This window comes from Glycine soja, chromosome 10 (genome assembly GCF_004193775.1).
Source record: "Glycine soja cultivar W05 chromosome 10, ASM419377v2, whole genome shotgun sequence".
Classification (NCBI taxonomy): Eukaryota; Viridiplantae; Streptophyta; class Magnoliopsida; order Fabales; family Fabaceae; genus Glycine; species Glycine soja.
Window position 1 is genome coordinate 7,796,362 of NC_041011.1, and position 27,689 is coordinate 7,824,050.

The window sequence follows — 27,689 nt, forward strand, 5'->3', positions numbered from 1 at the left end:
CGCACACAATTATAGTGTAAAACTAACAAAATATTATTCAGCGGAGTGAGTTAAGATTAAGGTTATGTTTGATAAAATTAACTTAAAAAAATAGTTGGTAGAAAAGCTGAAAAATTATCTTATTAAATTATATATATTTGGTAAAATTATATGTTAAAGTAACTAAAAAATATAAAATTATATAAATGAATTTTTTTTAGCTTGAATAGAAAAGATTAAAAAAGAAATTCACTACATGTCCAAAAGATCGAACAAAAAATTAATATAAAAGTTACAAATTTAAAAATAATATTTTAAAATTACTATTTCAAGTAACTAATAGATTTTTTTATTTATTTTAGAAACTATTAAACTAAAACTCATTTATTAAACAGTCAAATAAAATTTTCAGCAACTAAAAAAAAATTAAAAACTAACGATAATATCTTCAAACATTCTGTCTAAGTATTTATACGGAAACTCTCATAAATTAACTATCAACTATTGCTACCTAACAAACTTGTAATGCAACAATGATATGTAGATTTAGGCATATTCAAATTACATTAATCTGCTTAATTAAAGTCAATTTTACTATAGTTAATTTTAAAACATACAAATTAAATCTCAATTACAAGACTAGAGGTTAATTTTGTTTTTCCCCCTTCAGTTCTGATCTAAAGTCAAATACGATACTAGAAACTAATTTTACAGCAATATGTTATTCATTAGGAAAAAAAACATGGGACTTACGCAGTATTTTGAATTTAAATCAGACGTCTGTCTTTGTAATAATTGATTGTCATTCGTCAAGTTCAAGTATCAGCAGCTAGGACTTACAAATATAATAACAACATTGCTTTTTCAATAATATTCAGTACGAATAGCACCAATTGAAGAAACTGCGTTGTGGACAGATATATCATATTTCTAAAGCATATATTAACTAGAAAAAAATCGCAAGTTTTGACATAAAACGCGATTCGTATGAATTTGATGAGAATATATAGTTTCGTCCTAATTAGCATTTTTCTTTATATAATAATAAGTCTGTAATGACGATAATCCAGATTAAATAAATTTTTCTAAGAATCTATAAATGAAAAGAAAAAGATGAAGTGAATTAATCTTTTTTCGTATATTAAAATTAACTTATACACGCAAACTTTTGAAAAAGTTAGTTGAACGTTATATAAGCTAATTTTAATTTATAAAAAAAGTTTAATTTATTTTACCAATTTATTTTCTTCTTTCTTAAATGTTTATAGAGAAATTTACCCAAGTTTCATTAATATGTTTCTCACTTGATCATTTCTTGCATGTCTTTGTAGCCTCGATGAGAATAACCTTCATTTTTTCAACAAACTCTATCATTTGCTCCCGTGAGTGCAAAGGCGTCGGATAGACACACAGACAATCCAAGCTTTCGTCTCTAATGGTGTCAAAAATGGCGATAGAGGGCCCCACCCCATGCACGGAGGCGCAACCCATGTAGTCCTCCACCCCAATCTCCCTTTGCTTCTTGCCACCATTGTCGAACACCGTGTCCTCGAACACCGACATGATCGACGTTCTCAACGATGACGATGGCGTCAAGCCCGGGTTCTCTATGGCCTTGCACATCAAGAAATTTAGGTCAGCCATGTCCGAGAAGTGCTTGTTGCATTTCTTTGAGTTTGCAAATGCTTCATATGTTCTCTTTGCCAAGTCCCATAGGGTTTCCCCTCCCTTCATCTCGTGGGAATTTAGAATGGCAGAGTGGTAAAATCCTGAACATGAGTATGAGTATTTTTGTCAGTGAGACCAATTTTTGCTTCAATTAATATGCTGCAGCGAAACTTTAACATCAATGCTAGTTTTGTCTTTGCTCTGTCGTATACGATTCAATGTTACCATTTATAGGGTATGCATACTATGAACTAAAAATTAAGGATATTTAGTTTATTGATTCAGCATGTGTGAGTATTATAAAATTTCAGTATTGTATTTAATTTTTATGGATAAAAAATAATACTGAAACAGTGATACCCGTATGTACTTACAGAATTACATATAAGCACCTTGCTCAGTTTTTAATGTAGAATCCACAATACGTAATGGAACATTTCAATCATAAAAAAAGTATTTTATCGAATAAATCATTAATTTTATTAGTCAAGTATTATTCTGTTTATAATTAAAATTTTATTTCAGTAAATTCTGTCAAATTTTAATGTTGATGTATTTAAAATATGAATTATTAAGAAGAAATTTAAATTTTAATTGTGTCGTTGTCAACCATCTACTTTCAATAAAAACATATTAACTAATGGTTATTTCATAGTAAGAAGGTCAGACGATGCTTGTACTAAAACGGTGCGATATATCAACTTCACAATTAATTCTTGCGAAGATCTATGTCATGATGTCGGAAAAGTACCTTTCAAAATGAAAATATTTTATGAAAATTAAAACAGGATACAAAAGTTTGTCTTCTTTAGTTTTGGAGTGTATTTTTAATATCATATAATAAATAATATATGCATTAATAATGTAAATATTTTTTTTTATATTATCAATCTCAAATAACAATATATGTTAGATTTATAAATTTTTATAATAGTTATCTTAAAAAGTTAAAAATAAGTTAGGAAGGGATTAGGACCCACATCATGAAATATTGAAATAAAAAAGCTAGTTTTGCTTGCTAGTTTGTCAGCTACTAAGTAATCAGATTTTTTTGTGAAACTTACTAGTTAGTACTAGGGGTCATTACGCTGTAAACTAATAATTAATTTGATCGTACAAGCTAATAAATAATAATTAGGTGCTCTACTTCTACATGTGATGACATAGTTTTAACATACAGGAGATAATATTGTTTAACTTAAATAACATCAGCGATAAAAATGTGACTTGTTCTTTCAAACTAGATATAAGGTTTGAGCTAAGTGCTAGCATGGTGTATTTTTTATTCATGATTCAATTGATATTAATGAGATAAGTTTTTTTTTTTCTCACATAATAATATCTCCAAACTCGATAATTAAGAAACAAATTTATCAGCATATATAATATTTTATAAAGGGAAAGTAATAATTAATGAGAAATCTGAACAACTAAAGTACACATACTAACCAAATTTGTCAGTGAGAGATGGTTCAAGACTGGATCGGCAATCAGTTAGGGTTACAACCCCATACTTCCTGGAGCTTCGTTTCGAGCAATGGACAGCCATTAATCCAGCTGCAACCAGTGCTCCACACAGTTTAATCCCACTCAACTTGCACCCCTGAAATACATTCACATGGTCGGTTAGTTACTGCAACTTCAAGTTTTTCACCAACTCACCAAAAGTAAATAGTCATCTACAATTGGTTATTAAATTCACCCTTTTCCCATCAAAACATGATCAGTACTGCTGGTTTGAAATCCTTGATTTCTTTTTTAATTCTCACATTTTTTATTTCATGGCAAAATATTCTTTTTCTATTTCATTAAGAGACACCATGTCATCAGGAGTTATAAAATTAAATTGACTTCATGATTGATTGAAGAGGGAATAGAATGATCATAAGATTAAATTTCTTTCACTAATAGTCTAACAAAACTAATAATTAATATTTATCAAAAAAAATAACCCAACATCAATATCATGCATATACTAAGAAGACATATATCACTTCAAAAAAAAAAGAAAAAGAAAATAAGGCATATTTATCCTTCTAATTAACCCGCATGGAGAACATAATCCAAGTTGTGATAACAAATTTACGGTTAAACAAGTATTTTTAAATTCTAACAAAATTAACAATAATATTTATCGAAAAAAAAAGCAACATTGATAGAAGACACATATCACTAAAAAAAAAGACATATATCCTTCTAACCCGCATGGAGAATATAATCCAAGCGGTGATTACAAATTTAAGGTTAAACAAATACTACTTTTAATTCTATATATAAAAATAAATGACAGATTTTTTTTTATTTCTAATTATAAGAAACATAAATCACATAGCATATTTTCCTCTAAAGAAAACCATAGTATAGAACTAATTAGTTTCCACATAAGGTTTAATTTCAACGAACCAAAGGGTGTTACTAGAAATTTAAAATAGTAATTATTTCCTGAAAAAGTAATTATATATAGGCAATAAATATATTCTAAATTCTAATTTTTGCACAAACTTACCAATGTTCTTTTGTTTTCCATCACATTAACAGTCAATAAACCAATCACATTTATTAAGTTCACTCTCTTCTCTTTATTTTTATTTGTTTTGTTTTTCTGGTCTCTCAACGGTGCATATTGATATAGTAGGTGTGAAAACATGAAAAAAATTATTTGAACAACGGTCCTTAACCTATCTAAACTGAGATAAAAATTAAAAAATAATATAAATATGATAAAATTTATAATATAATATAAAAAAAATATTTATATATTATTACTCTTAAAAAATGACTAAGAGAGCTTACTGCTAGAACTTCTTTGGTGTCGTTTTGGTTGAGTTCCAACCTAACCACTTGAGAAAACCTGGGATTCTTGGCGTCGACGAACTTCAAGTTGGTGAGCCTGAAGGAGTTGAGCGAGTACTTAAGCAATTCAAGCCCGCGCGTCCACATGGGCTTCTTGCCCTTACCACGGGGCAATAGATCTTCAATAGCTAAACTCGTTGCTTCCTGAGGATACTGATTAATGAGACTCTTATTATTATTCTCTTCCACGAGGGTAAATAACTCCCTGAGAAGAAGCAGCGCGGTGGTGCGGTCACACGCGGAGACATGGAGCCTCAGTGCGACCACCCAGGTGTTGGTGCTGGGGCCCGCGTAGAGGGTGGCGAAGAAGACGTTTTCTTCGGTGGTGGAGTCGTGCCACGTGTTGCGGTTGAGCTCGAGCTCGAGGATGTGGGTGAGGGGGTCGGTGACGTTAGTAGGGAGCGTTAGAGTTAAGATGTTGATGGAAGGGGTTGGGGAGGTGAGGAAGGAGAATGTTGTTGCGTTGGTTTGGAGTCGGGACCTGAGGATCGGGTGGGAGGTTTGGAGTGTTCGGAGGGAGGTTTGGAGCATGGAGATGTCGGGGGGGATTGAGGTTCGGAAGGCGAGGACCGCGATGCCGGTGCCGCCGCGGACGGCTCGGCACCAGCTTCGCTCGGTGTCGCCCACGGTTCGGGACTTTGGTTCGACCATGGCGATAGTGTAATGATGGGTGAGGTGGTGTGGGAGGACGTGGTCCCTGGTGGGTTTGTTTTTCTGATTTCTCTCTCTCTCTCTCTCTGTTGCGTTGGGGAGAGTAAATGAAGAATAGAATGGAGTATTTATAACGATGCCTTCAAAAGAAAGAAAGGGATGTGAGGGATCCATGTTTTGTTTCAATAAATAAATTAGGAAAATATTAGGATCCGAGAAGAGAGATTGAAAAAAATTATGAGTGTCGAGTAACACCCTGATAAGAAGAGCTTGGAGAAAATCCTAATGAAATGCTTTGTACTTTCCAATTGTAGAAATTTGTGTTTTTTCCTTCCTAGTTGGTGGGTTTAAATCTCCTAAAAGTCCTAACTGCCGCTGGTTCTTGGTATTTTTGCTGTTGATACAAACTCTTACCCTGTTTCTGCACCTTATCTTTGTATGTTGCAAGGCCGGGCTTCAGGCTCTATTTTGATGTATGTTTGGATTATTGACATTATGCAGCATGCCAACATGTATTGGGTATGTTATATGATGATAATATCATGATACACTGGGTAATTGCTAACAGAGGTTATAAAAAGTTAGTTAGTCAGTTAGGAATGGTTAATCCAATTAGCTCTAAATAAGAGTTCGTCGTATAATTCTCATCTTAACAATTTTCTTTAATATGATTCCTTTTGATAATTCTCAATGTTCAAGCTCTCAAGCTTCTTTTCCCTTCATCAATTCTCCCCCTCTTATTCCTAATAATTGCAACTTGCCATGCCTTTCGGGAATATTGACCTCTTAAAGTTATACTTGTTTTCGTCCTATTGGTGTCTTTTTTTTATATGTGTGAATCGAAGACTCTGTCAAAACTTATACAATAACTCACAGATCTTGTTCAACTAACTGAACTAGATTCTTTAGACAACTTTTCTCATATTGGTGTCTGTAATATCTCAATAGGTTTTCGTACTATTAAAATTTATCTTGCGTGTGGCTAAATCCGTAAGGACTGTGTCGTTAGACACTCCCAATCTTATTTTCTTCTATTTTTTTCCTTATTAGTCCAACATGTAGTGACTTAACCTCTTGTTTCATTCCTTAACCGGGTTCACACCAAAGAGATATCATGACTATTCGTGCGTGTAAAACATCAGTCCAACTGAAGTAGACGAGTAGTTATTAAAGGTATGTATGGATAAAAAATTGTTGTTGATATAATCTGCATGGAAGCTTGTTCTCTTACAATTAATTTTGGTCTCATCAGAAATATGAATGAGAAAGATGTTTCAATATCAAGAAAAGAGTTCTCAGATTGATCCTCTCCACAAGATTAATGTGCCAGCAGAATATGGTTCACTTAATGACTGCTTAATTATAACTCTTGAAGCTTAATTTCAAAATTTAGGCCACTGTATGAACTGTGACTGTTAGTGAAATTAGCTCTTAGTAATACAATTCAATATTGATGGCATATTTTGCAATGGAAGAAGTTCTCATCTCTTTCATGAACAAGGCATGGTTACTTATGCTCATTCTACCACTGCTTCGAGTATGACACAGATAAATTTGAGAAACATTCATAGGCAAGGATGAAATGATTATCACTACTGTGAAACCAAGTTTCGTATGTCAAAAGCTGATTCTCTTGTTTTCGAAAACCTGTGAATCAAATTGTTGCCAATCTGTTATTTTACCGCACCAATTTACTATTCGAGTATCCAATTTAGTGTAACTTTTGCAAATCATTGCTCAATTGATGTCTAGTTTATGCTGTCCGTTTCACATATCTTAGAATTAAATTAAGGGTCACAAATTACATAAAAGTATGGGTTTGTGTTCTGCACTGAGCCAAGAGCCCAAGTCCAATAATCCATATAGGGCTGTTACTTCATGCACTCCATAATATCCAAACAACACATAAAAAAGCCCAATGACATTACTTGCTCAGAACCGGACAATTTTGAACTCCACATATTAAGTTCATACTTCATACCCTCATGGCGCTCTAGCTAGTTAGGGATTAAGATCAAGAACAATTTCTTAGAATATGTTCAGATTGTTGAAAAAGGATGGAATGGAGTGATATTAGAAACTATTTTGGATCAACTTTCTTAACAAACAATTATAGAAGAAGAAAATAAAAAAATTAAGATAAAAAAGTTACATTTTTTGAATAAATTAAAAATTAACTTGTACCGTTTTAGCTTTTTCAAATGTTTTCTCTTTCTTCTATTTCCTCTATAAGTACAGTTAATAAAACTCGACATTCTTCCTTTGGAAATTAAAGTTTTAATGATAGGATTTTACAATTGAAAAATAAATCTTATTTTTTGAATTGTTTAAAAAAGATGAAAAACAAAATAGAACCTCGTGGAATGTATTCTATTCTTTTCCATCTAATACTAGAGTAACTTTTTCTTTTCTTCCAATTTGGGTGTGTGAGAAAGAATCAATTTATTTATTTTTTTATTTTCTATTTCACTATAAAAATATTCAAGTTATAAATAATTACTTTATTTCATTTTGCCCCATCTCATTTTAGATCCTTACACCCTTAAATATTTAAAAACAGACTTAGTTCAAGACAAGAAAAATCTTCCAAAATTATAGAAAAGGAAATAAGAGAATAAAATTGTCTAAATTAATGATACTATTACACTTGCTTCTTTATTATCAGCTATTACATAGAACGTTTAGTGACTTGTAGAATACTAATGGTCCCTTTAAGTTTTGTAACAAACCAATAACAATGCATGTGCATAAGCAAATCTCAATTATATTTGTGTTATTGAATGAGTCTGTCTTTAAAATATTTTTTATTTAATAAAACTAAAAAAGTTATGTTTCATATCAAGTTTCAATAAATTATAATTTAGAAAAAATATTAATTTTTTAATTGATAATAACATATTTAATAATAAGTATAAAATATTTTTTTTTATAATCAAAATCGAATCAGATGGAGTACACTGGTAATATTTAAAAAAAATCTAATAAAATCAACTGAATTAATTAATTATTTTTTATATAAGTGATGTTCAAAGTACCTTATAATGATTATAGTTATCATTTAGGTACTATCTGATCTCAGTTCAATGCTTAACAATAATTATTAATCAAATTTTATTTATTTTTCGATAACTTTATATTAATCAAAATTCATTTTCTCTAATAAATTGAAGGCTTAAGATAAAAACATAATTCATTTTTCTTTTGCACATATTGTTATAATGAAAATACAAACACCAACTATACCGTAATTAATCTTCCATTTCCTCTTCGGTGATGTTTAGATACAAGTTATCACCAACCTGTGCAATTCATACCAGATCGCTCGCCAAATACACATGAGTTGCATACCCGTCCACGTGTTTGCTGTGAACATAGATTCCATGAATGACAAAAAAACTCTTGGGGACTCAAAATTTGCGTGTAATGAAAGTTCATGTTTAGCCAAATATGGCTTACTTAAATTTTAATGTTTTCATTAAACAGAACACTACTAACCGTCGTTAAAAATGTTTTTTCTAGTAGTAAGCTTTATTGTGAAGTTGAATATGATGCTTGCTAAAATAAATTAAAGCAGTTTATTTTTTATAAAAAAAATTCATAAAATTTTATTAAAATAAGTTAATTAGTTCAATGAATTTTATTAAAAAATGATAAATTATCTTCACCGCTCCATATAAATCCTATTCAAATTTCCTAAAAAAATATCCTATTCAAATATGCATCTTATAAAATAAAAAAAATAAAAAATCCTATCCTTTTCGTATTATTGTTAAGTCATAAATATGTCATGCTTTGAGTTGGAATAATAGGATAATTTTTACTGTACTGCTGCTAGAACTTGATATATAAATAGCATGACACAATGTTAAAGCAGTGAAAAGGTGTCCAAAAAATGAATAAATTTAAATAGCTGTAAAACAACGTGTTTGGTATGGATTATAAATTAACCAGTGTTTTTATTAAAAATATATCTATAATCTTCTCTCTTTTTGGATAATAGTGGCAAAAATCATATTATAGTCTTAGATCATTATTATTACAGAATTTTTTTAAAATAAGTAAGATTTAAAAACTATGGTTAAAAGTTAACAATTTCCAAAAAAAATATATTTTATTTTTCATTGTATCCCCAATAATATAATGAATTAATTGTTTTAAATATGAAATACAAAATAATCTCAAACCCATTTTATAATTTATTACTATAAAAGAAAATATTATTTCTAAATAATCCAAGTGAAATAAATTATCATAAACCTACTTTTTATCAAATTCATCTAAATATAAAAGTTACTTCATAAAATCAATTATGACAACAATTAATTATATTTATAATCAGCTACTACGTACTATAAAATCTATTTTTCACAACTAATCCTAGCACATTAAATTCCGTAGAAGAAAAATATAGTAACAAAAATGAGACTAAAGTGAACTCAGATGCAAATACTCCTTCAATTTTGTTTCATAATAATCGTCGTCTAAAATAAAATTGGTACAAAATAATTATTATTTTATTTTTTAAATGTAGTATTAATTATTTTTTACTTATATTTCTTTTTATATTCCTTTATATATAATATTAATGATATGGATAATAAAAATTAAAAATAAATTAATAATAGTAAGATTAATTTTATAAAATTATAATTTTATTTATTTATTAGTTTTTCAATGTTAGACAATAATTATAATGAGACAAGAAGAATAAATGTTACTGAGTCATATTTAAATACTTATTTTTTACACATATTATTAAAATACCTACTTAGGTATACTCACAGCAATCATATTAAAATTCCCAATGTCGTTTTGAAACACACAGTTTTTGTTCACATTTCTATGTAAGTGGCACAGTTACAATGCATTTGAATAAAAGTCTCCAGTGAATCACTATCGAGTGATCACCAAAACTGATTAGATGCTAGATAATATATGTTTAAGTAAGAGAATGTGTGGATATATATATACATATACCTTTTTTTTACTTTTATCAATTGTACCGAACATCCATTGAGCACATAAGTCACTAAATTCTACATCTTGACGGCAATTGTATACTATTCTGAGCAATATATATGCGGGTTTTGCATGTACAATAAGTTCAAACACACTTATAATAGATTCTTTTTCAAAAAAAAAAGATATTTATAATATATTCGAATTGTGCTTAAATTAAAACAAGTATAATTACAGTTAAAAAAGGTGCTGTGTGTGGCATGCATGTGTTCAGAAAGCAATTCGGGCACGATGAGGTTGGTTCTTTATTTTCTGGGTTGAAAACTAACAATTTCACAGTACGCATGCATGTTGGTTAATGGTAAAAAGATTATGCGCAATTCATACTGTAGTGGGGGCACCGTCATAGAGCATATTCACTGCCATCCCACTTTCATTCCAACAACTACGAGTTTGTCATGTCTTTCAACCTTTTTACCACTGTGAATTGACATGCACTGCATCAATATAGTTATCGATGTAATATTTTTTTTATCGTTAAATATTAATTATTAATTTTTATTAATAAAAAAATTAAATTCATGAAATAAGATTGAGATCAACAGTTTGTGGATTAACTGAACTTATTCTAGTGCATATGCTTAACTTTATAAGACCTCTGGATGAATATGTGCTTTTGGATCATTACATTTTTCCTTCCATTGTTCATTAATTTACTTTAATTTTCAAGTTTTTTTAATGTGTTATATATGTTCATCTACCCCATCAACGTTCAAAATTTGAAGAACGGTTATTAATTGTGTCTTTGTAGGGTATGATTCAACTCAAAAGGGTTATCATGCTTATCATCTATCATAGAAAAAAAAAATCTTGATCATGTCTCATTTCATGAATATAAATATTTTGTATCACACCCTCCACCACGTGATACTTCATCACCTTTGTAAGAGAGAATCTTATAATTTAAAGGAGTAAAAATATCACTTAATTATATAATTGGTCCCTTATTTATTTATTAAAGTTCAATTGGATTCCTCAATCATTAAAAAATTTAATAAGATCTTATAGTTATTAAAAACACAACAATCATATTTTTTCCATCAACTTTATTAGTTTGATTGATGAGAGTTATATAAATAAATATTTTTACATCAGTTATCAATACAATGATATAAAATAAGTCATTTCTGTACAAGAATGTCGATTATATATCTTAACAAGAATATCATTTTTATATAGGTTGTATTGATAACTTGTAAAAATGTCTATTTATAAAACTAACAGAAACTAACAAAAAGGATATGATTATAGTATTTTTTATGATTATAGAATATGATTGAACTTTTTAATAATTAAGGAATATACATTGTATAATTAAGGGGAAAAAACAATTAATAGTTGTTAAATTGACTGTTGCAATATAGTTTGGAGGTATAACACCTGAAAGATGTGTGAATTGTTATGGATGAATTAGACTTGGGTTTTGAACCTTGAGAGGCTATGAGTTTGTATTGTGTGATAGTAATTACATAGCTTGTTCATTATCTAGTCTGACAATATCTAACAAATTTCATTGAATTATTAGACATTTCATCAAGAAAAAGCTTGAAGAAACAATTGTCTTTTTCTTTGTGATATCTAAACAATAGTTTGTTGATATTCTTAACAAAGTAATAGTAAACAAAGTATTTAATGAATCTATGATCAAGTTGGAATGTGTGACATTGAACAATACACCTTACTTGAGGGGTGTCGATATAAGTCAAATGTTTTATACGCATAATTATGTTGATAGAGATATTTTTGGTATTTGAAAATTTATATAATTGTGATTATTTTTTTTATTTAAACTTTTTTATGATCAAGAAGAGATTGAGTTAATCTAAAAAATGTCAAACTAACTCGATTGAGACTCAATTGATCTGTCAAGCTAATATGGTTAAGTCAAATCCAAAAAATATGTATTTTTTTAGGTTACCTTTTTTTAGTCCAATCTTATTTGTGGATTGTTCACTTGTCCACATACCTAAGAGATCAATCCAAATTATTAACTCTAATTAATACCACCCAATTAATATAAAATTAACCATATAAGACAAATATGAAAGAGAGAAGTTATACATTAACTCTCATTTTATTCTATCATTTTTATATTTATTAATTTGAGCATCAAAGTCCTTATCAGTTACCACATATAAGCTTGATAAAATCAAGTTACTCTAATTATATAACTCACCAAATTAAAGTTACATTTTTTAAAATTTGTATTATTAATTTTTATTAATCTAATTATTAAATATTTTATATTAACTCAACGACCATGCATACTGAATTTTTGATAAATCAATTATCTATAACTATGTAATGTTATGATCGACCTTTACTTATATTTTTAAAAACTAAGAATATATTATATGATAAATTAAATTTATTCAATAAAGCATTACCGTATATATTTTGTTCAACAAATACTACTAACAAATATTAATAGTGTATAAAGACTAAATGACAAAAACCACATCACATTATGTTGTTTTTTCCAAACTTGTATTACACAATATCTTGCTTTTGGCAAAGGCTGTTTCATCTCTTAAATGACAGTGACACACTGCAGCCACAGACTGATCAACACATATGGAATAGGGGATGCATAAATTCGTCAGATGAAAGAAGGAAACGAAAATCAAGTACGTGGTTAGTTTTACCAGAATGCCGTTTAGTCCTCCACCAGATGAAATGAATGTTGGCATGAAATCATATCGCTGAGAGATTTTTTTTTTTTATTGGTGTACAGATATTGTTAAAGTAATATCAAAATATTTAACGTTTAAATTAATGAAATTAACTATATATATATATATATATATATATATATATATATAATTATTGAACAGAGAAACTTATTTGTCAAGAATTATTTTTGAAGTAATTTAATTTGTTAATCTCTCACTATATATTACATTAACTTGATCTATCCTCATCAACAATTGAAACTATTTGTTTTACTCTCATTCCCTTCAAAAATAGCAAAATCATATATCCCTTCAACTTTGTCAATTTTATTTCTGAAGACAATTTACTATCGACACATACTACTTGTGAGGACTGTCTTTTCATGTGTGCGATTTTTATATTGGCATTTACATTCAAATAACAATGTTATCTTTTGATGTTCTCTATTAATTCTATTATCTTAAAAAAAAAAAACTAGCATGGCTAATATTGTCACCATTATCATCGTTTTATTTTGAAAATGAACTTGCGCTAATTATATTACCAATGATTTACGTATCTACGTAGTTTTAACTTTTAATTACTATTTAAAAAATAGACATTTACCATAAATTTTTTACTTTTAAAAATTGATCATTGCTTTGAGTAAAAATAAACTCAATTTTTTTAAGTGAATTCTCAAATTCAAATTTTGTGAATTAAAATGCGTAATAGAAAGAAAAAATACAACTAAAAGTGATTATGTTTTCCAACAAAATTAATTATCAATAAAACTATATAATGTTGTTAAAAAAAATAAAATCACTTAAATTTACAACGTTTTTAAACGTCACAAACAACTTTTAGTTGTTGAGGGACCTCTCTAATGTTAAGAAAGTGTTCATGAGAAGAAACAACCTTAGTGACCAATAAGAATAATCTCACAATTTTTTAAAAGAAAATATCTTTAAAAATAATAAATGAATATATGCTAGTTAACTTCTTAAATCTGATTTCTGTGGCATGAGATATTTAGCTTGATGGAGTCACTGACTTAATAACATAGTAGTAGATTTGTTTAATAAAACTTTCTCATAAGAACTAATTTCAAACCATATAAAAAAATTATTTTTAATAATACCAAATAATACGTATTAGTATTAATGAAGTCCTCATATGCATATGGCCTAATTTTTATCTACCTTTATCCTTTACCTTTTACATTCTATAAATAACAGCAATTGGTACCTCTCCCTTCACAATCTCTCGTTCCCTCTTCATATAATATTGCTTCTTGGTTCATTCTAGCTAATTTTGATGGCTCTTCCAATTTGTCTCACCGTTATTGCAATTTTCACCCTTTGTTGTGTCATTAATTGTAACAATGGCGTTGAAGCGTTTCATGACATATACCCGGATCTTCAATCCATTTCAGCACGTTCGGTGAGCAAACTTCAGAGAACTGGATACCATTTTCAACCTCGTAAGAATTGGATCAATGGTAACGTTTTCAGTTTCTTACTAATGCAATTTTTCCACCTCTGTTCCTAATGGTGGATCTAATTTTTTTTCTTAATGGGGTTAATAAATAATTTATAATATTTTCACAAAAATAAAATATCATAAGAAATTATAAAATATATAATATCATAATAAAAGAAACATAAAGTAATTAAACTTTTACAAATTATAATTATCTTTTACTCATTTTCATACTTTAAAATGTTTTATGATTTTTTCATTATATTGCTATAAGTAATTCAATTTCTTTCTTGTTTTTATCTCAATAAAATTTTCATGTTTTCTTTCTTTAGAGCAACTCACTGTCAAGAAAAATTGTTTATTTGTGTGATTCTAGAAAAATGAATAGTGTATTTTTATAGAAATATTTTACGTAATTTGAAATTATATCTTTTGAAATTTGTTTAATCAATATTTTGTTATCTCTTATTTTTATTATCTTTATCCAATCTAATATATTATTATACTAATATTTTTTTTAAAAAAAAATATAACAATCTAATATATTAAAATAATTTAATCTATTTTTTTTATTTACTAAAAAATATATTTAAATAATCTTTATTTAAATAATTATTAAATTATTTTTTGGATATTACATGAAACTATATGCTCTATGTAATATGGTGTATATTTTTTTTGTTATTATCATAATAGTAAGAATTGGACTAAATAATTTGAGTTTGAGTATATAATTTTTGTGTTGAATGTCTTATATTTGGTTGAGCTTTAGGTTAAAAAAATTCAATAGAAATAATATAATTTTTTTATAGGGACAAAAAAAAATTATATACATTAACGATAAAAAAAAAACCTGGTGTGGGAATTTACACCACAACACCTAAGGTGCATCCGCCAATGTTCATTCCAAACCCTAATAATAGTGCAATTAATTTTTCTCACTGTGATTCTTGTTCTCTATATATAGTTTGTTAATTATCGCTATTATACAACTATGCCTACAATATAACAGTATAATACACTGCCCAAGCAATATCGTTAGTACCTAATTAGTACTTTTTCATAGTATAATTAGGCTTATTAAGATCATTTTGCTTAGTGTTATGGGGATTACCCAGACAATAAGCACAATACGTACGATAAGAAGCCGACGTATGTATAACTAAAGGTGTAGGCTATATAACGCGAATAATAAGTGGCACGTGGCATAACAATTTATCTCACGGCTTTATAAGTACTGTAACAATATTCAAATAGGGACAACTTTGATTCATTATGAAAAAATCCACACTGTCTAAATTATTTCTGATCTCTCGCTCGATCATTAACACCATATATAACACTTAGTAATGAAGAAACACATAGTAGTATTGGATTAAAAATATGAGCCTAATCAGCTCTCGATATATAACTTTTGCATGAACTTCTAGTTGATTCCACAATCATGAAACGGAACTCTTATATATACATCAAGCTAACTTGTGTAGTTGTGTTTTAGTGCGGTGTGGATAAGTATCAGGGGACAATCTGTGTTTTTCATGAAATAGATTGTAGTGGCATCTCAGACTTTGTTGGAAAAACCATAGTGACACTGATATAGTAATTGAACTTTTTTGCACCTAGCTAATCAAGTGCTTGAAAAAAAATGAAAAAGTAAGGGTTATTGGGGCTACCTTTTTAATTGATGAATCATATATGGTTAGTCAGAAATTATTATGTAATCTTAAATTATCACATATTTATGATCTCAACTAATTTTTATAATATATGTAATTAATTTTTAAAGAAAAATTAATTAAATTCGATTATGTATCACATAAAAATTATTTAAGGACATAGTCATTAATTTAATACTATATAATAATTTCTCTTCTTTGGCCTTTGTTATGTTTTCATATTGCATGCACTTGGTGCACGTAACACCTTTTCCTATCTTGTACATTTTTGTGCTAAAATAGAAACCAACTTCTCAGTAATTATGAACCCCATAACACTAGGATGGAAGTGACCAAAATTCCAAAATGCAATATTTAATTAGAAATTAGAGTGACCTATTCCACCCTATTCCTCTCAAGTGGTTGTAACCTTCTTGTCTTTAGTTCCATAGCCTCCATGTTCCCAATTTTTTTTTGGAGTCATATTGGACCACTCACACATGGAGATGAAGGACTAACTTGCATTAATATGGAAAAATAACACCATGTGCTTTGTCATAACTTGCTTCACAAACAAATATTGGTCATTTGAAATGTTACCTCAGTCTTACCATTTGCGTTTGCGAACTTATCATTTTGTTCGAAACAACAAATGGAAGTGCATAAAACGTGTTGATTTTGGACGGTTCAGAGTACCCGCAGTGCCTTTTCTCAGTTAGAAACGCAAATAGTCCTGGTTCACAATTTATTCTCCTTTGACATAAACAAAATTCTTATTCAAATAACTTTAATTTGTTATTCTTATCATATTCTAAAAGATAACATCGTTGTCCACATAAATTAATTAAACTAAATCAATTAACAGATATGTGATCACTACTTAAACTGTAAAGTAATTATATGACCTAATTAAGGATGCGTGTAATTATTTATATAATACTAAGATTATTTTTTTTTTGCTGAATTATATATTTAATACTAAGATAATGGTATGAATTGTCAATTAGTTTTGTCTACTAATAATCTTTTTGGGTCTAGGTAACAAAGAATTTGCTTCCTTTAAATAATTAATGTCGGATATAAGTATTGTGAAAATGAAAAGAAAAGAGTCCGATCAGAAGAAGAAGAAAAACAATGAAGAGATATTAACAAATCTTTATTTCTTAAACGAGTTCGTTAATTTTATTTCATCTTAAATTAATTATTACGAAAGTAATTTTTAAATAGTTAAGAGCCTCAACTGAGGTATAAAAAAAAAGTCCACATAACGTGTAAACAAGTTCATACAGTAACTGACAAAATATTGAGATAAGTAATCGATAAGATATATTAAGCACCACCAATTAATCATCTCATAAGTGACAGGTTAGTTTCTTAAATTTTAAACAATTAAAAGTCACACAAATTGATAGCTGAACTTTGTGATAAAACGTACATATATATGATAAATAATTAAATTGTTCTCTATCCGACAATTTTCTAATTAACATAATAATAACTCAGTTTAATTTCTTATGTCAAATCCTCGTCTTAGGATTGAGTCTTTATTTCTGTTAAAATTCATATAACAAACCTTTTTCCTTCATGGTGGAGTTCTGATATTCTTTTCTTTATGATTCCTTCATGGTACTGTCCAATGGATCGGGTATCAATCATCGCCACATGCAGATCCAAATGGTGAGTGAGTTCTCCCTTGACTTTGATTTGTCTTTACTTTTGTATTTTATTTGAATCTTTAAATGATCAATATTCATTGAGTTTATTATTTATATATACAACAATTTTTCACATTAATTTTTTAATATTTCTTCTGGTTAATTGCACCTACCATTCTATTGATATTTTCCTCTCTTCTCTTTTTATCTCATATTTACTATATACAAATGTTTACATCAATCGAAATTGCATGTACAAATTTAATTTCTAATATTCTTCATGTCTTACTCTTGTACCATGCATGCATGCAATAACCCCTATCAATGCCAATACCACAGGGCCCATGTACTACAATGGAATCTACCATCTATTTTACCAATACAACCCAAAAGGAGCAGTTTGGGGCAACATAGTGTGGGGACACGCAGTATCAAAGGACCTCATCAATTGGAAAGAACTTGAACCTGCCCTATACCCATCAAAACCCTTTGACAAATACGGGGTTTGGTCCGGGTCAGCCACTGTACTCCCGGGTAAAGGACCCGTAATCCTTTATACTGGAGTCATTGACAAGCAAAGCAATGAGGTCCAATTGTATGCCATACCTGAAAACAAATCCGACCCATTTTTAAGAAAATGGGTCAAGCCTAAGGCCTTTAACCCGATTGTGGTCGCGGATCACAGCATGAATGCTAGTGTTTTCCGCGACCCAACCACCGCATGGTGGAGCAAAGATGGACATTGGAGGATGTTGATTGGTGGTAGAAGAAAAGATAGAGGAATGGCCTATTTATATAGAAGTAAGGATTTTGTGAAGTGGATCCAAGCCAAGCACCCGATCCATTCGGCTGCATCCACGGGCATGTGGGAGTGCCCGGATTTTTATCCCGTTTCTTTGAAAGGGAAAAACGGGTTAGACATATCCGTAGTTGGGAGTAGTAGTATTAAGCATGTTCTCAAGAATAGCCTTGACCTTACTAGGTATGAGTACTACACAATTGGAACATACTTCAAAAATAAGGATAAGTATATTCCGGATAACACTTCGGAAGATGGTTGGGGTGGACTTAGATATGATTATGGCAACTTTTATGCTTCCAAGTCATTCTTTGACCCAAGCAAGAATCGAAGGATCTTGTGGGCTTGGGCAAACGAATCAGATTCCAAAGAAGACGATGTTAAGAAAGGATGGGCAGGGATTCAGGTATTTTATGTACATGGAATTCAATTTATATGTTTCTGTTTTATATATTTTGATTTGATCTTTATCCTAGTAATTAATTACTTGTTACTTCACATTAACATCATAACTTGCATGCATGTGTACACAACACATTCTTTTTTAGGTATACTTATTTTTGTTATATATATATTAAAATTTCAGTCAATTCCTAGAACCGTGTGGCTTGATTATGGTGGGAAACAGTTGGTGCAATGGCCAGTTGAAGAATTAAATAGTCTTAGAAAGAAAGAAGTTAAAATAAGTCACCAAAAGCTTAAGAAGGGACAGCATGTTGAAGTTAAAGGGATTACTGCAGCTCAGGTCAGTTTCCTAATTAATTGATTATATTGAGTTTAATTTTTATGCACGGTTCTAATAAGAAAAAATAGACTTAACTAACCAGAAATTTTGATAAATATAACATTTAAGATAATCATAGTAAAAATATATTATATATGATAAATTATGATCAAATAACTATATATAATACAGATTATTTTTTCTTCATTATAAGTTATGATATGATAACATGCACATAATATATATTGCAGGCTGACGTGGAAGTTACCTTCTCATTCTCAAGCTTGGACAGGGCAGAGCCATTTGATTCTAGGTGGGTGAACGCACAGGATCTATGTTCACAAAAGGGTTCAAAGGTTCAAGGTGGGGTTGGGCCATTTGGGCTTTTGACTTTGGCTTCAGAAAAATTGGAGGAGTTTACTCCAGTGTTCTTCAGAATTTTTAAAGCTCCAAACAAGCACGTGATTCTCATGTGCTCCGATGCAAGAAGGTAATTTGTGGAGTAACTAAAATGGGGGTGAGGACTTCCATATTATTCCAATTGCTTTCTCAAAATTATGTGGCATGTTTTCTAATTAACTTTAATTTAATTTTGCACTTCTCGACAGTTCCTCTTTGAAGAGAGAATTGTACAAGCCATCATTTGCAGGCTTTGTGAATGTGGATTTAGCCAAAAATAAAAAGCTCTCTCTCAAGAGTTTGGTATGTGCAACCTCATTCTCCCATTTGCTGTTATATAATATAACTAGTATTTTTTTTAGTTTTATATTTTTCCCAACTTATTTTATCATTTTATACTTTTTATTTCACTAAATGGATCGTTAGTTAAAGTGAAAAATATTATCACTACAATTAAAATTGCAATAAATAGGTCTAAGTGCATGCCTGTTTGGTTACCATCTAAATTTAATTTCATATAGTGAAGCACATGTTCTAATATAAAATATGTGACCGAGATTAATTTAGTTATATATCCTAATTAATCACATTTAACAATTCAAAGTCAATTCTTTTGAAATTAATTCCTCTAAACTTTAAACTAGGTACAAACTAAAACCATATTGAAATTTAGAAAAGATAAAGAATTTTAGATTTTTCACTTGAACTCAAATTTCAAGAGGGTTTAGCTAGTGCTAAAACATTAGAAGGAAATAAGTTGAGAAAGTGTGAAATTATAAGGAAATATAGTGTAATATACCTTATAACTAATACATATTCATGAACTCCAAGAGCAACCATACAATATCTATATGATTAATTTCTTGATGTTTGATTTTAATGGCAGATTGATCACTCAGTAGTGGAGAGTTTTGGAGCCGGAGGAAGAACAAACATCTTGTCTAGGGTTTATCCTACCCTAGCAATAAAGAAAAAAGCTCATTTGTTTGTGTTCAATAACGGTACTGAGCATATCACCGTGGAATACCTAAAAGCATGGAGCATGAAATCTGCACGTCGAAACTAAAAAATAGTCAGCTAGAAATTAGTACAAATAAATGAATCAAGTAGAAACAATAATACCTCTTATTCTCTTGTTTTCTACAAAAAGAGGTCTAACTTTTAGCCTTCTGTCCATGGTGTTGTACTCACCTAGCACGATAAGCTACTACATTGACATATACTGGTTTTAATTTTACGTAAACGAAATTTAAATGTATGAGCTAGAAATTTTAATATTATATATATATATATATATATATATATATATATATATATATATATATATATATATATATATGCGCGCGCATTGCATTCACATCAAATTAATTTTGGTTGTTATATTAGTTCTAAGAAATAATTTGAACTCATACTGTTGTAATATAGTCGGAATACGTAAAACTGGTCTCGCATTTCAAGTAAGTTCTTTTATTAAAAAAAATGTAATATAAAAAAAAAAAAGAACAATGAGTTAACCGATCCAATCAGATTAACGGGCTTAAAATAATCTTGATCTAAAACCTTAAAATAACTAGTATACGCTTCTAATTGTCAGCTATATATTTTACATACATTAACCAATGTGCATGACACCATTCACTTAATACCAACCACAATTTACTTAATCTTCTACTTTGGCCTCAGCTTAAAAACGTATAAAATTTTCTGCGCTGTGTAGCTTTTAATCAATTCAAGTAAAAGTTCTTATAAAATAGATTAAATTTACAAAATTTTATAAATAAAAAAACTAATTAATACTTCACTGCATTATTTTATTTTAATAGAAAATATACTACTTAAAATATAAATAAATTTCCGTTACTAAATAATTCAATAGCATGAATTGATTAGTTTTATATTTTACAAAACATTATTAAGTAGTGTAAGTACAATTTGACAAAAATTGAAGTTTCAGCGTATACAGCACAAGTTGAATCACTGGATAATTTTTGCACGAAATTTTACTAAAATACACTTTATATCATGTACTACACATTTTGAGGATTAGTCCCTTATACTCCATGGACTCAGAATTAAAGTTTATCAAAATATCTTGAAATTTCATTAAGAAATCAAAAATCCTAATTATAATAATTAAAAAAATAGAAATGAGAAAACATGTATTATTGGTCCTTTTTTCCTTTTGTGCTATGAGCACATTTTTGGGTTGGACTTAATTTCTCGTAACAAAATGAGAAATGGGTCAACTGGGCTCACTGAATTTCAATAGAAATGGCATGGGATGGACTGTTGCTTCCTGCACTTCTAAGTTGCTTCTTTCACCCTTTCCGAAATGTTGTTGTTTTTTTGGATTGATCGTTTCAAAAGTCAAAAAAGAGGTGCAGGAAATACCCTAAAGGTGCAGAAAACAACAGCCCGATGGCATGGCACCTTTCTTCGTTTTGAATCTTGGGCTTCACATTTACGTCACTGCGTGTTGGGCTGGTTTCCCCTGGGTTGGGCCTATTCCTGCTTAGTCCAACAGTCTATCCGAATTTCTTTTTTGACAAAAAAAAAACTGATTAAAAACTGAGAAAACTTTGACAGCTGTGGGATTTGAACCCACGCCCTTTCGGACCAGAGCCTAAATCTGGCGCCTTAGACCACTCGGCCAAACTGTCATATGTTCATAGCACTCACAAAATATACTATATACAATAATTTATTTTTGCAGTTAGATGTAATGATGTGTATTTACGTGCACCAATGTAAAAGTCAAATGAAGTGGTAAAGAACTTTAGGAAGTGTGTTTCACTTTCATATATTCCAGTGGAATTTTATGAATGTTAGAGGAGTCCATGATCCTCACTTCCATTAGAATTGTCTGGTTAAGTGAAGTGATTGCACTGGCTTGTGAATCCCATCAAGAAGGCAATTAACAAGGAAAAACATTGCTTTTTACCAAGGTTTTAAAAAATTATTTGCGGTTGTAATTTTGACCTTAATATCAAAATTTATGGAGTAAGTACAATCGCATTCCAACATTAATCTACAATTTTTGCAACATCAGCGATCGTGATGAAACAAACTGCAATCTCAGCAATATTAAAACCTTGTTTGTTACCTAATAATGGTTTTCTTCATTTTCATTTGAATGGTAATTTCTATCAAATTACATTTTGTATTTTTTAATTAATATTTATTTTTTAAAAATTGACTTTTCATGTTAGTTTTTATCTTAATTCGTGTGGAGTCTATTTGTGCAAAGCAATAATGTTGGTTAACAAGATAGAAATTGAATGAGCTGTGTTTTGGTACTACATGGAACCACACTTTGTAAGATATTCAGAAATGTGCATTTAATTCAGACTACTTTGAAGAAATAATAAGTTCGTTTAACCAAATTTTGTAGAGTTTTTTTTAAAAAAAAATTATACCGGATAGATATTTGGCTAAGATAGCCAAATACCTATCCAACCCATTATTACGATCATAATCAAAGCAATCAAAGGTTTAGCCCCTTAATCACACTTAGAAACAGATTACCTAAATGGTAATCTACTCATGAGGGTCCAAGTCCAAAAATATTTGTATAAATAGATTTCAAACCCTCGAGGTACTCCCTGTCGAACAAACATCCTACTCAGCATTAGAGTAAGACAAATAGGAGCATGACTAAAGGAGTAGAATGTACGATCACTATTTGACAAGAATATTTTTGTCTTATAAAGGATTGGATAGGTATTCAGCTATCCGGTATACAAATGATTATTTCCTAAAATTTAAGTTATCCCAAACAAACATTAAATTACATTTCTATCAAGCATGATCAGTTGCAATACTATAAGATTGAAGTATAAACTTCGCCGTGGCACTGGCAATTTTGCATTTAAAAATTATATATAAATACTGAATGGGTGCTTTTTATTGTTAGATGAACCAAGGACTACTAATGACAAGAAGCAGTATTGATCTTATACAATATTTGCCGATCAATTTCACCTGGAGAAGACTAAAATGTTTATATAGCTTAATTGTTTATTTAACTTTTTTTTAATAATAATGCTAAAATTCATTAGAAAAGGGGAGTTTGTAGATGATGTTCATATTTTTTAAATACATTAGAGAAGCAAAAATCACAAGTCCTCAAATCATGTAAAGTATTAGTCAAATGGATCAATACGCAGGTCATGTTCACTTGCCATCATCATCCCAGTGCAAAGGCAGGTTGGACACATAACCTACAATACAGGTAAGATGATTAGTTAAAAGACTACTAATTATCATTAAAACTAATTGGTTGCAAAATTACATTTTCACATGCAGCAATATTTAGTATGTATCCAAATGAATACTACTTTTCTTTACCTAAAAGGGGGGGGGGGAGGTAGAAGGAGAGATGAGTATTAGCCATTAGGTCAATGTTTAATGTTAGTATGTTACACCTACAATTGGTGAATAAATTGGCAACCTAATATATTGCACAACCACATAGTTGTGTTAAAATAAAAAGTTGCACGTATTTATAAGGCTGAAATGAGTAAATCATGAATTAGAAGTGTCAACAGATTGTGTACCTTTCCTGCACCAGAGCAATTTGGACACCTTGTGGTTGTAGGAGCATGCAGAGGTCTGGCAGAAGCAGTAGATACTGAAATAGGATCAATGTTCAAGCATACACCACTTGCAGAACACCGAGCACAGGCCAAGTATCCTATGCATAGAATTTGGAACAAATTGTAAAGGACACAACTTTGACATAAGAATCAGACATAACAAAAAACTGAATATAATTCTTCTATTTGATGAAACATTGAAAAATATTTGAACAAATAATACACGTGTAAGTGTCTTTTACACTCATCCAATCACAAACCACCATGTATGTTAAGTTTGTTGATCTTTATAGTTTATAATAACTACCTTAAATCATAACAATGATGTTTTATGATTGATTGACAGTGTAAACAATGTGTGCCAGTTAAACTCAAAAATATTTCTGAATGCTTTCCGGTCATGTACAAGGTGCATTTATCCAAACTGAACAGCAAGCTTACTGCATATAAATCCTAATGATTAAAATTTAAGTGCAACCAAAATAATTTCTCACTATATCATAAAAGTGAAGAGTGCAATTAAACCTTCATTACAGCCACCAAAACTTTCACTCTATTTGAACAGTATAATTCTCAGAAACTATTGAAAGACATAATGTGTCTATAATGTGCATGACTGAGATATATTAAGAGAATGAAGATCTTCAAAGAGTAAGAACATACCAGTTCCATGGCAATACTTGCACCTTTTTTTCTCTTGTTGCTCAACATTATTAGCCTCAATCAACATCAGTACTGAAATCACACCAACAGCCCCACCAGAGAAGGACGCCACAATTGGGTCCACCTGACTGGATTCATGAAACAAACAAATTGTAATCAGGTATTGATCAAGCAAGTCTGCTACTCATCAAGAACAGTTTCTTTCCAATGGAAATTGATAATTAATAAAGCACACAATTCAAACACCAGCATACCTTAGCTGCAAAGGCAAATGCAAGCTTCTTATGAAATCTTCATATGAGGTGCCACCCAGACCTAATTTTAGCTCCAGCTGCCATAAACATAAGGGTTCAATATTTGAGATGAATATAGATTATTATCTTGATCTACCAATATACAGTTTTTTCACCCGTATCCACAATGCTAGAAAGCTAAAGGCAATATAAATACTACCAAAGTGACTAAAACTCTAAAAGCACTTTTATCATACCACTAAATAGTAAATGTGTGAATCAGGTGGTTAGATGTTTCTTATGCCTCCACCCTTAAGAGTGCTCCTTTCATGGATTATTTAATGAAAAGTTACAATTTCAAAAATCTAAGTCTTATGCTACATGAATAGATTCACCTTCCCATCTAATGAAGATCCTATACTTTATATACAAACTATAGCATAATGGGAAGCTGAGAGTCATTTATCTTTAATCATTTGCTCTTAGACAGCAAGTATCTTAAATTCAAGTTATCAGCATATTAAAACTTAACTTGCCCACAAAAATTCAAATTATCACAACAAAAGACTGTTTCAAAAGGTTTGATGATATTATTTATTGAATAGGAAACTTCCCCCCAAGCATTGACATAATTTTTATCCATTCCCAGAACTTCCTTGCCAATTAAGGTGAAAAGATAGAAGTATTTTTAGTTTAATTTTTAATACAATGCAAAGGTAGAAGTCATCACTTTCAAATTAAATTCAACATAGAAATGTAGTATTACAGTAGTATTATTTAAAACATGTACCAAACTATAATAGGGCAAACAATCCATAGAAGTATGTGTGGACATGGTAAAGGAAGAACAGAACTAAAAGATCAATTGTGCAGCCACAAGCAGAGCTAGTTTAAATTGAACATAGTGATCCCTTAAGGATAGGTAATAAAGGATGTAACTTGGCAGATCCCTATGACAGAGAATAAAAAGATCCACCAATAAACATTCAAGCAATTTAACAGGAAAATTTGATTATCTGCTATAGATTAAAAAAGAATCAAAACACATAATGTAATAAAATTACCGTCGGTGCAATAAGCCCACCAAATACAATTATTGCAGATATGAATGATATGCTAGTCAGATAGAGCTTCTTCAAAGTCTTGGGCGTCTACTTCAATAGGAAAAGCACACAGTTACTTGAAGATTAAAAAAAATGGCAAATGCACACCAGCTTTATTTCAATTGCTTCAAGCATTTGATAGAGAAACAAAAGCAATTTAATAAGGAAACTCAAACCACGATGTTTCACACAAGTGATTTTACAACAATTGTAAAAAACCTTGGTGTACAATCCTTTGCCAGGGGGAGTATTAAAATGTTCAATTATAAAATCAATAAGTTTCTTCAGTACTTCCAAACATTGGTATAATTTGTCACTTAACAGAATTACTTTGCTATATGATTAGTTTCTCTCCAAAGTCCACCTATCCATAAGGGATGATTCAGTCAATACCAACAGGCTACAGCCAAATCAAAGCAATGTGTTCTGAGACTCACCACATGAGGAAGAAAAGGAATTGACGAAGGAATATCCGGCATCTCATTTGGTTCCTCCTCTCCCTCTTCATTGACAACTTTTTTACCCCTTCTTGTGCGCTGCTGCACACGTAATCTCCTTACCTGCCATACTCAACACAATAACAATTCACAACAACAACGAAAGTCTTATCCCACTAGGTGAAGTCGGTTACATGAATCTCACGACACCATTCAGATCAGTTAAAGACATAAGCAAATTGGCACAATTCCAAAAGCTATAGTCACTAAAGAGTAATGGGGTGCCATTATTATTATAATTAGCTAACCTCTTCCATGAGAAGAAAGATCTTATTGCGCCTGCTCTTTATGTTGTCTTGAATTTCCTGCAGCTGCATCTGCATAAAATCCTCAACCGTCTCTGGCCCCTCAATAATGCAAAAGTTGCTGCCACATCAAAAATAATAATAATAATAATAATAAAGTGCTTTTTGCTCAAACCAATATCAAAATTCCACGAAAATATAAGGTTAGTCTAAGGGAGAAGGAAAAGGGAGAAAAATCGTAGGTTTGAATCTCCCGCTAATCAAACTAACAATACTAACAACTATTAACATTTGCCGATCAAAAAAATATCAAAAATCCACATTTCAAACAACCCATTTGCCAAAAAACAATACGTAAACAAAAAAAACCAATGAAAAATGCAAAGTCTTATGAGGTTGCAACAACCTCGGTGTGTTGTCACTGGAGCCTGCATCCTTTGAAGAAGAAAAGCAGACATTTAACCGTGGCTGCAACGGCAAGAGATTTGCGGCTTTGGAAAAAGTGAATTGCTTGGTGTTGTTGTTTCCTTTGAAGGGGGCATGGAAAATAGAGTTCTTGGAGGAAAGGAAATGAGAGTAGAGAGAAAAAGTGGTCATTGTTTTGAGTTTGAGTTCATAGAATAATGGAAAGTGTTTATGAATGAAGGGTGGCAAAGTGATAGAGAGTTCTTGCGGTTTTTACAGTGTTTGTTTGGATGAGTCTACACGGAGAGAAAAGCTATTGTGATTCTGTGATATTGGATGAAAAACTTACTAGCGTCGACGTGGGAGTGGGATAGTAGCTTCCTATTATAGAAGATATTGTAAAAAAAAAAAA

At 30.2% G+C, this 27,689-nt stretch overlaps 3 protein-coding genes and 1 non-coding gene across 5 annotated transcripts; 1 reads left to right on the forward strand and 3 right to left on the reverse strand.

Annotated features, from left to right (window-relative positions):
* Nucleotides 1–1,226: 1,226 nt before the first annotated feature.
* LOC114369451 lies at nucleotides 1,227–5,291 on the reverse strand. The gene is made up of 3 exons (XM_028326682.1): nucleotides 4,441–5,291; nucleotides 3,097–3,250; nucleotides 1,227–1,748 (listed from the first exon to the last, which is right to left on the reverse strand). Exons 1-3 carry the CDS (start codon nucleotides 5,149–5,151, stop codon nucleotides 1,288–1,290), a joined length of 1,326 nt encoding a protein of 441 aa, XP_028182483.1. The 5' UTR covers nucleotides 5,152–5,291; the 3' UTR covers nucleotides 1,227–1,287.
* An 8,810-nt stretch (nucleotides 5,292–14,101) lies between these two features.
* LOC114370844 (beta-fructofuranosidase, insoluble isoenzyme 1-like) lies at nucleotides 14,102–20,794 on the forward strand. Of its 2 annotated transcripts, none has more exons than XM_028328232.1 (7): nucleotides 14,102–14,323; nucleotides 17,628–17,636; nucleotides 17,954–18,819; nucleotides 19,000–19,158; nucleotides 19,389–19,627; nucleotides 19,746–19,839; nucleotides 20,423–20,794. In XM_028328232.1, the coding sequence occupies exons 1-7, from the start codon at nucleotides 14,140–14,142 to the stop codon at nucleotides 20,600–20,602; spliced, it is 1,731 nt and encodes a 576-aa protein (XP_028184033.1). In that variant the 5' UTR covers nucleotides 14,102–14,139; the 3' UTR covers nucleotides 20,603–20,794. The 2 variants fall into 2 exon arrangements, with proteins under 2 accessions (XP_028184033.1, XP_028184034.1); XM_028328233.1 differs by having other exon boundaries at nucleotides 14,102–14,305.
* Nucleotides 20,795–22,116: 1,322 nt separating this feature from the next.
* Nucleotides 22,117–22,196, reverse strand: TRNAL-UAG. The gene has a single exon. It is a non-coding gene; the product is annotated as a tRNA-Leu (tRNA).
* Nucleotides 22,197–23,396: 1,200 nt separating this feature from the next.
* LOC114369899 (protein ORANGE-LIKE, chloroplastic-like) lies at nucleotides 23,397–27,635 on the reverse strand. Its single transcript, XM_028327175.1, has 8 exons — nucleotides 27,279–27,635; nucleotides 26,876–26,993; nucleotides 26,568–26,690; nucleotides 26,092–26,178; nucleotides 25,049–25,125; nucleotides 24,795–24,922; nucleotides 24,093–24,229; nucleotides 23,397–23,756 (listed from the first exon to the last, which is right to left on the reverse strand). Exons 1-8 carry the CDS (start codon nucleotides 27,467–27,469, stop codon nucleotides 23,679–23,681), a joined length of 939 nt encoding a protein of 312 aa, XP_028182976.1. The 5' UTR covers nucleotides 27,470–27,635; the 3' UTR covers nucleotides 23,397–23,678.
* Between the last annotated feature and the right edge of the window lie 54 nt (nucleotides 27,636–27,689).

Excerpts from the sequence above, each read along its gene's own strand:
- LOC114369451 (XM_028326682.1), bottom strand. The coding sequence starts at position 5,151 with ATGGTCGAACCAAAGTCCCGAACCGTGGGCGACACCGAGCGAAGCTGG. Across the intron at positions 3,251-4,440 it reads ACACCAAAGAAGTTCTAGCA|GGGTGCAAGTTGAGTGGGAT; the intron begins GTAAGCTCTCTT and ends AATGTATTTCAG. Across the intron at positions 1,749-3,096 it reads ATCTCTCACTGACAAATTTG|GATTTTACCACTCTGCCATT; the intron begins GTTAGTATGTGT and ends ACTCATGTTCAG.
- LOC114370844 (XM_028328232.1), top strand. The coding sequence starts at position 14,140 with ATGGCTCTTCCAATTTGTCTCACCGTTATTGCAATTTTCACCCTTTGT. Across the intron at positions 19,159-19,388 it reads AAGGGATTACTGCAGCTCAG|GCTGACGTGGAAGTTACCTT; the intron begins GTCAGTTTCCTA and ends TATATATTGCAG. Across the intron at positions 19,840-20,422 it reads AGCTCTCTCTCAAGAGTTTG|ATTGATCACTCAGTAGTGGA; the intron begins GTATGTGCAACC and ends TTTTAATGGCAG.
- LOC114369899 (XM_028327175.1), bottom strand. The coding sequence starts at position 27,469 with ATGACCACTTTTTCTCTCTACTCTCATTTCCTTTCCTCCAAGAACTCT. Across the intron at positions 24,923-25,048 it reads CATTTGCCTTTGCAGCTAAG|TCAGGTGGACCCAATTGTGG; the intron begins GTATGCTGGTGT and ends TCATGAATCCAG. Across the intron at positions 24,230-24,794 it reads CAAGTATTGCCATGGAACTG|GATACTTGGCCTGTGCTCGG; the intron begins GTATGTTCTTAC and ends TTCTATGCATAG.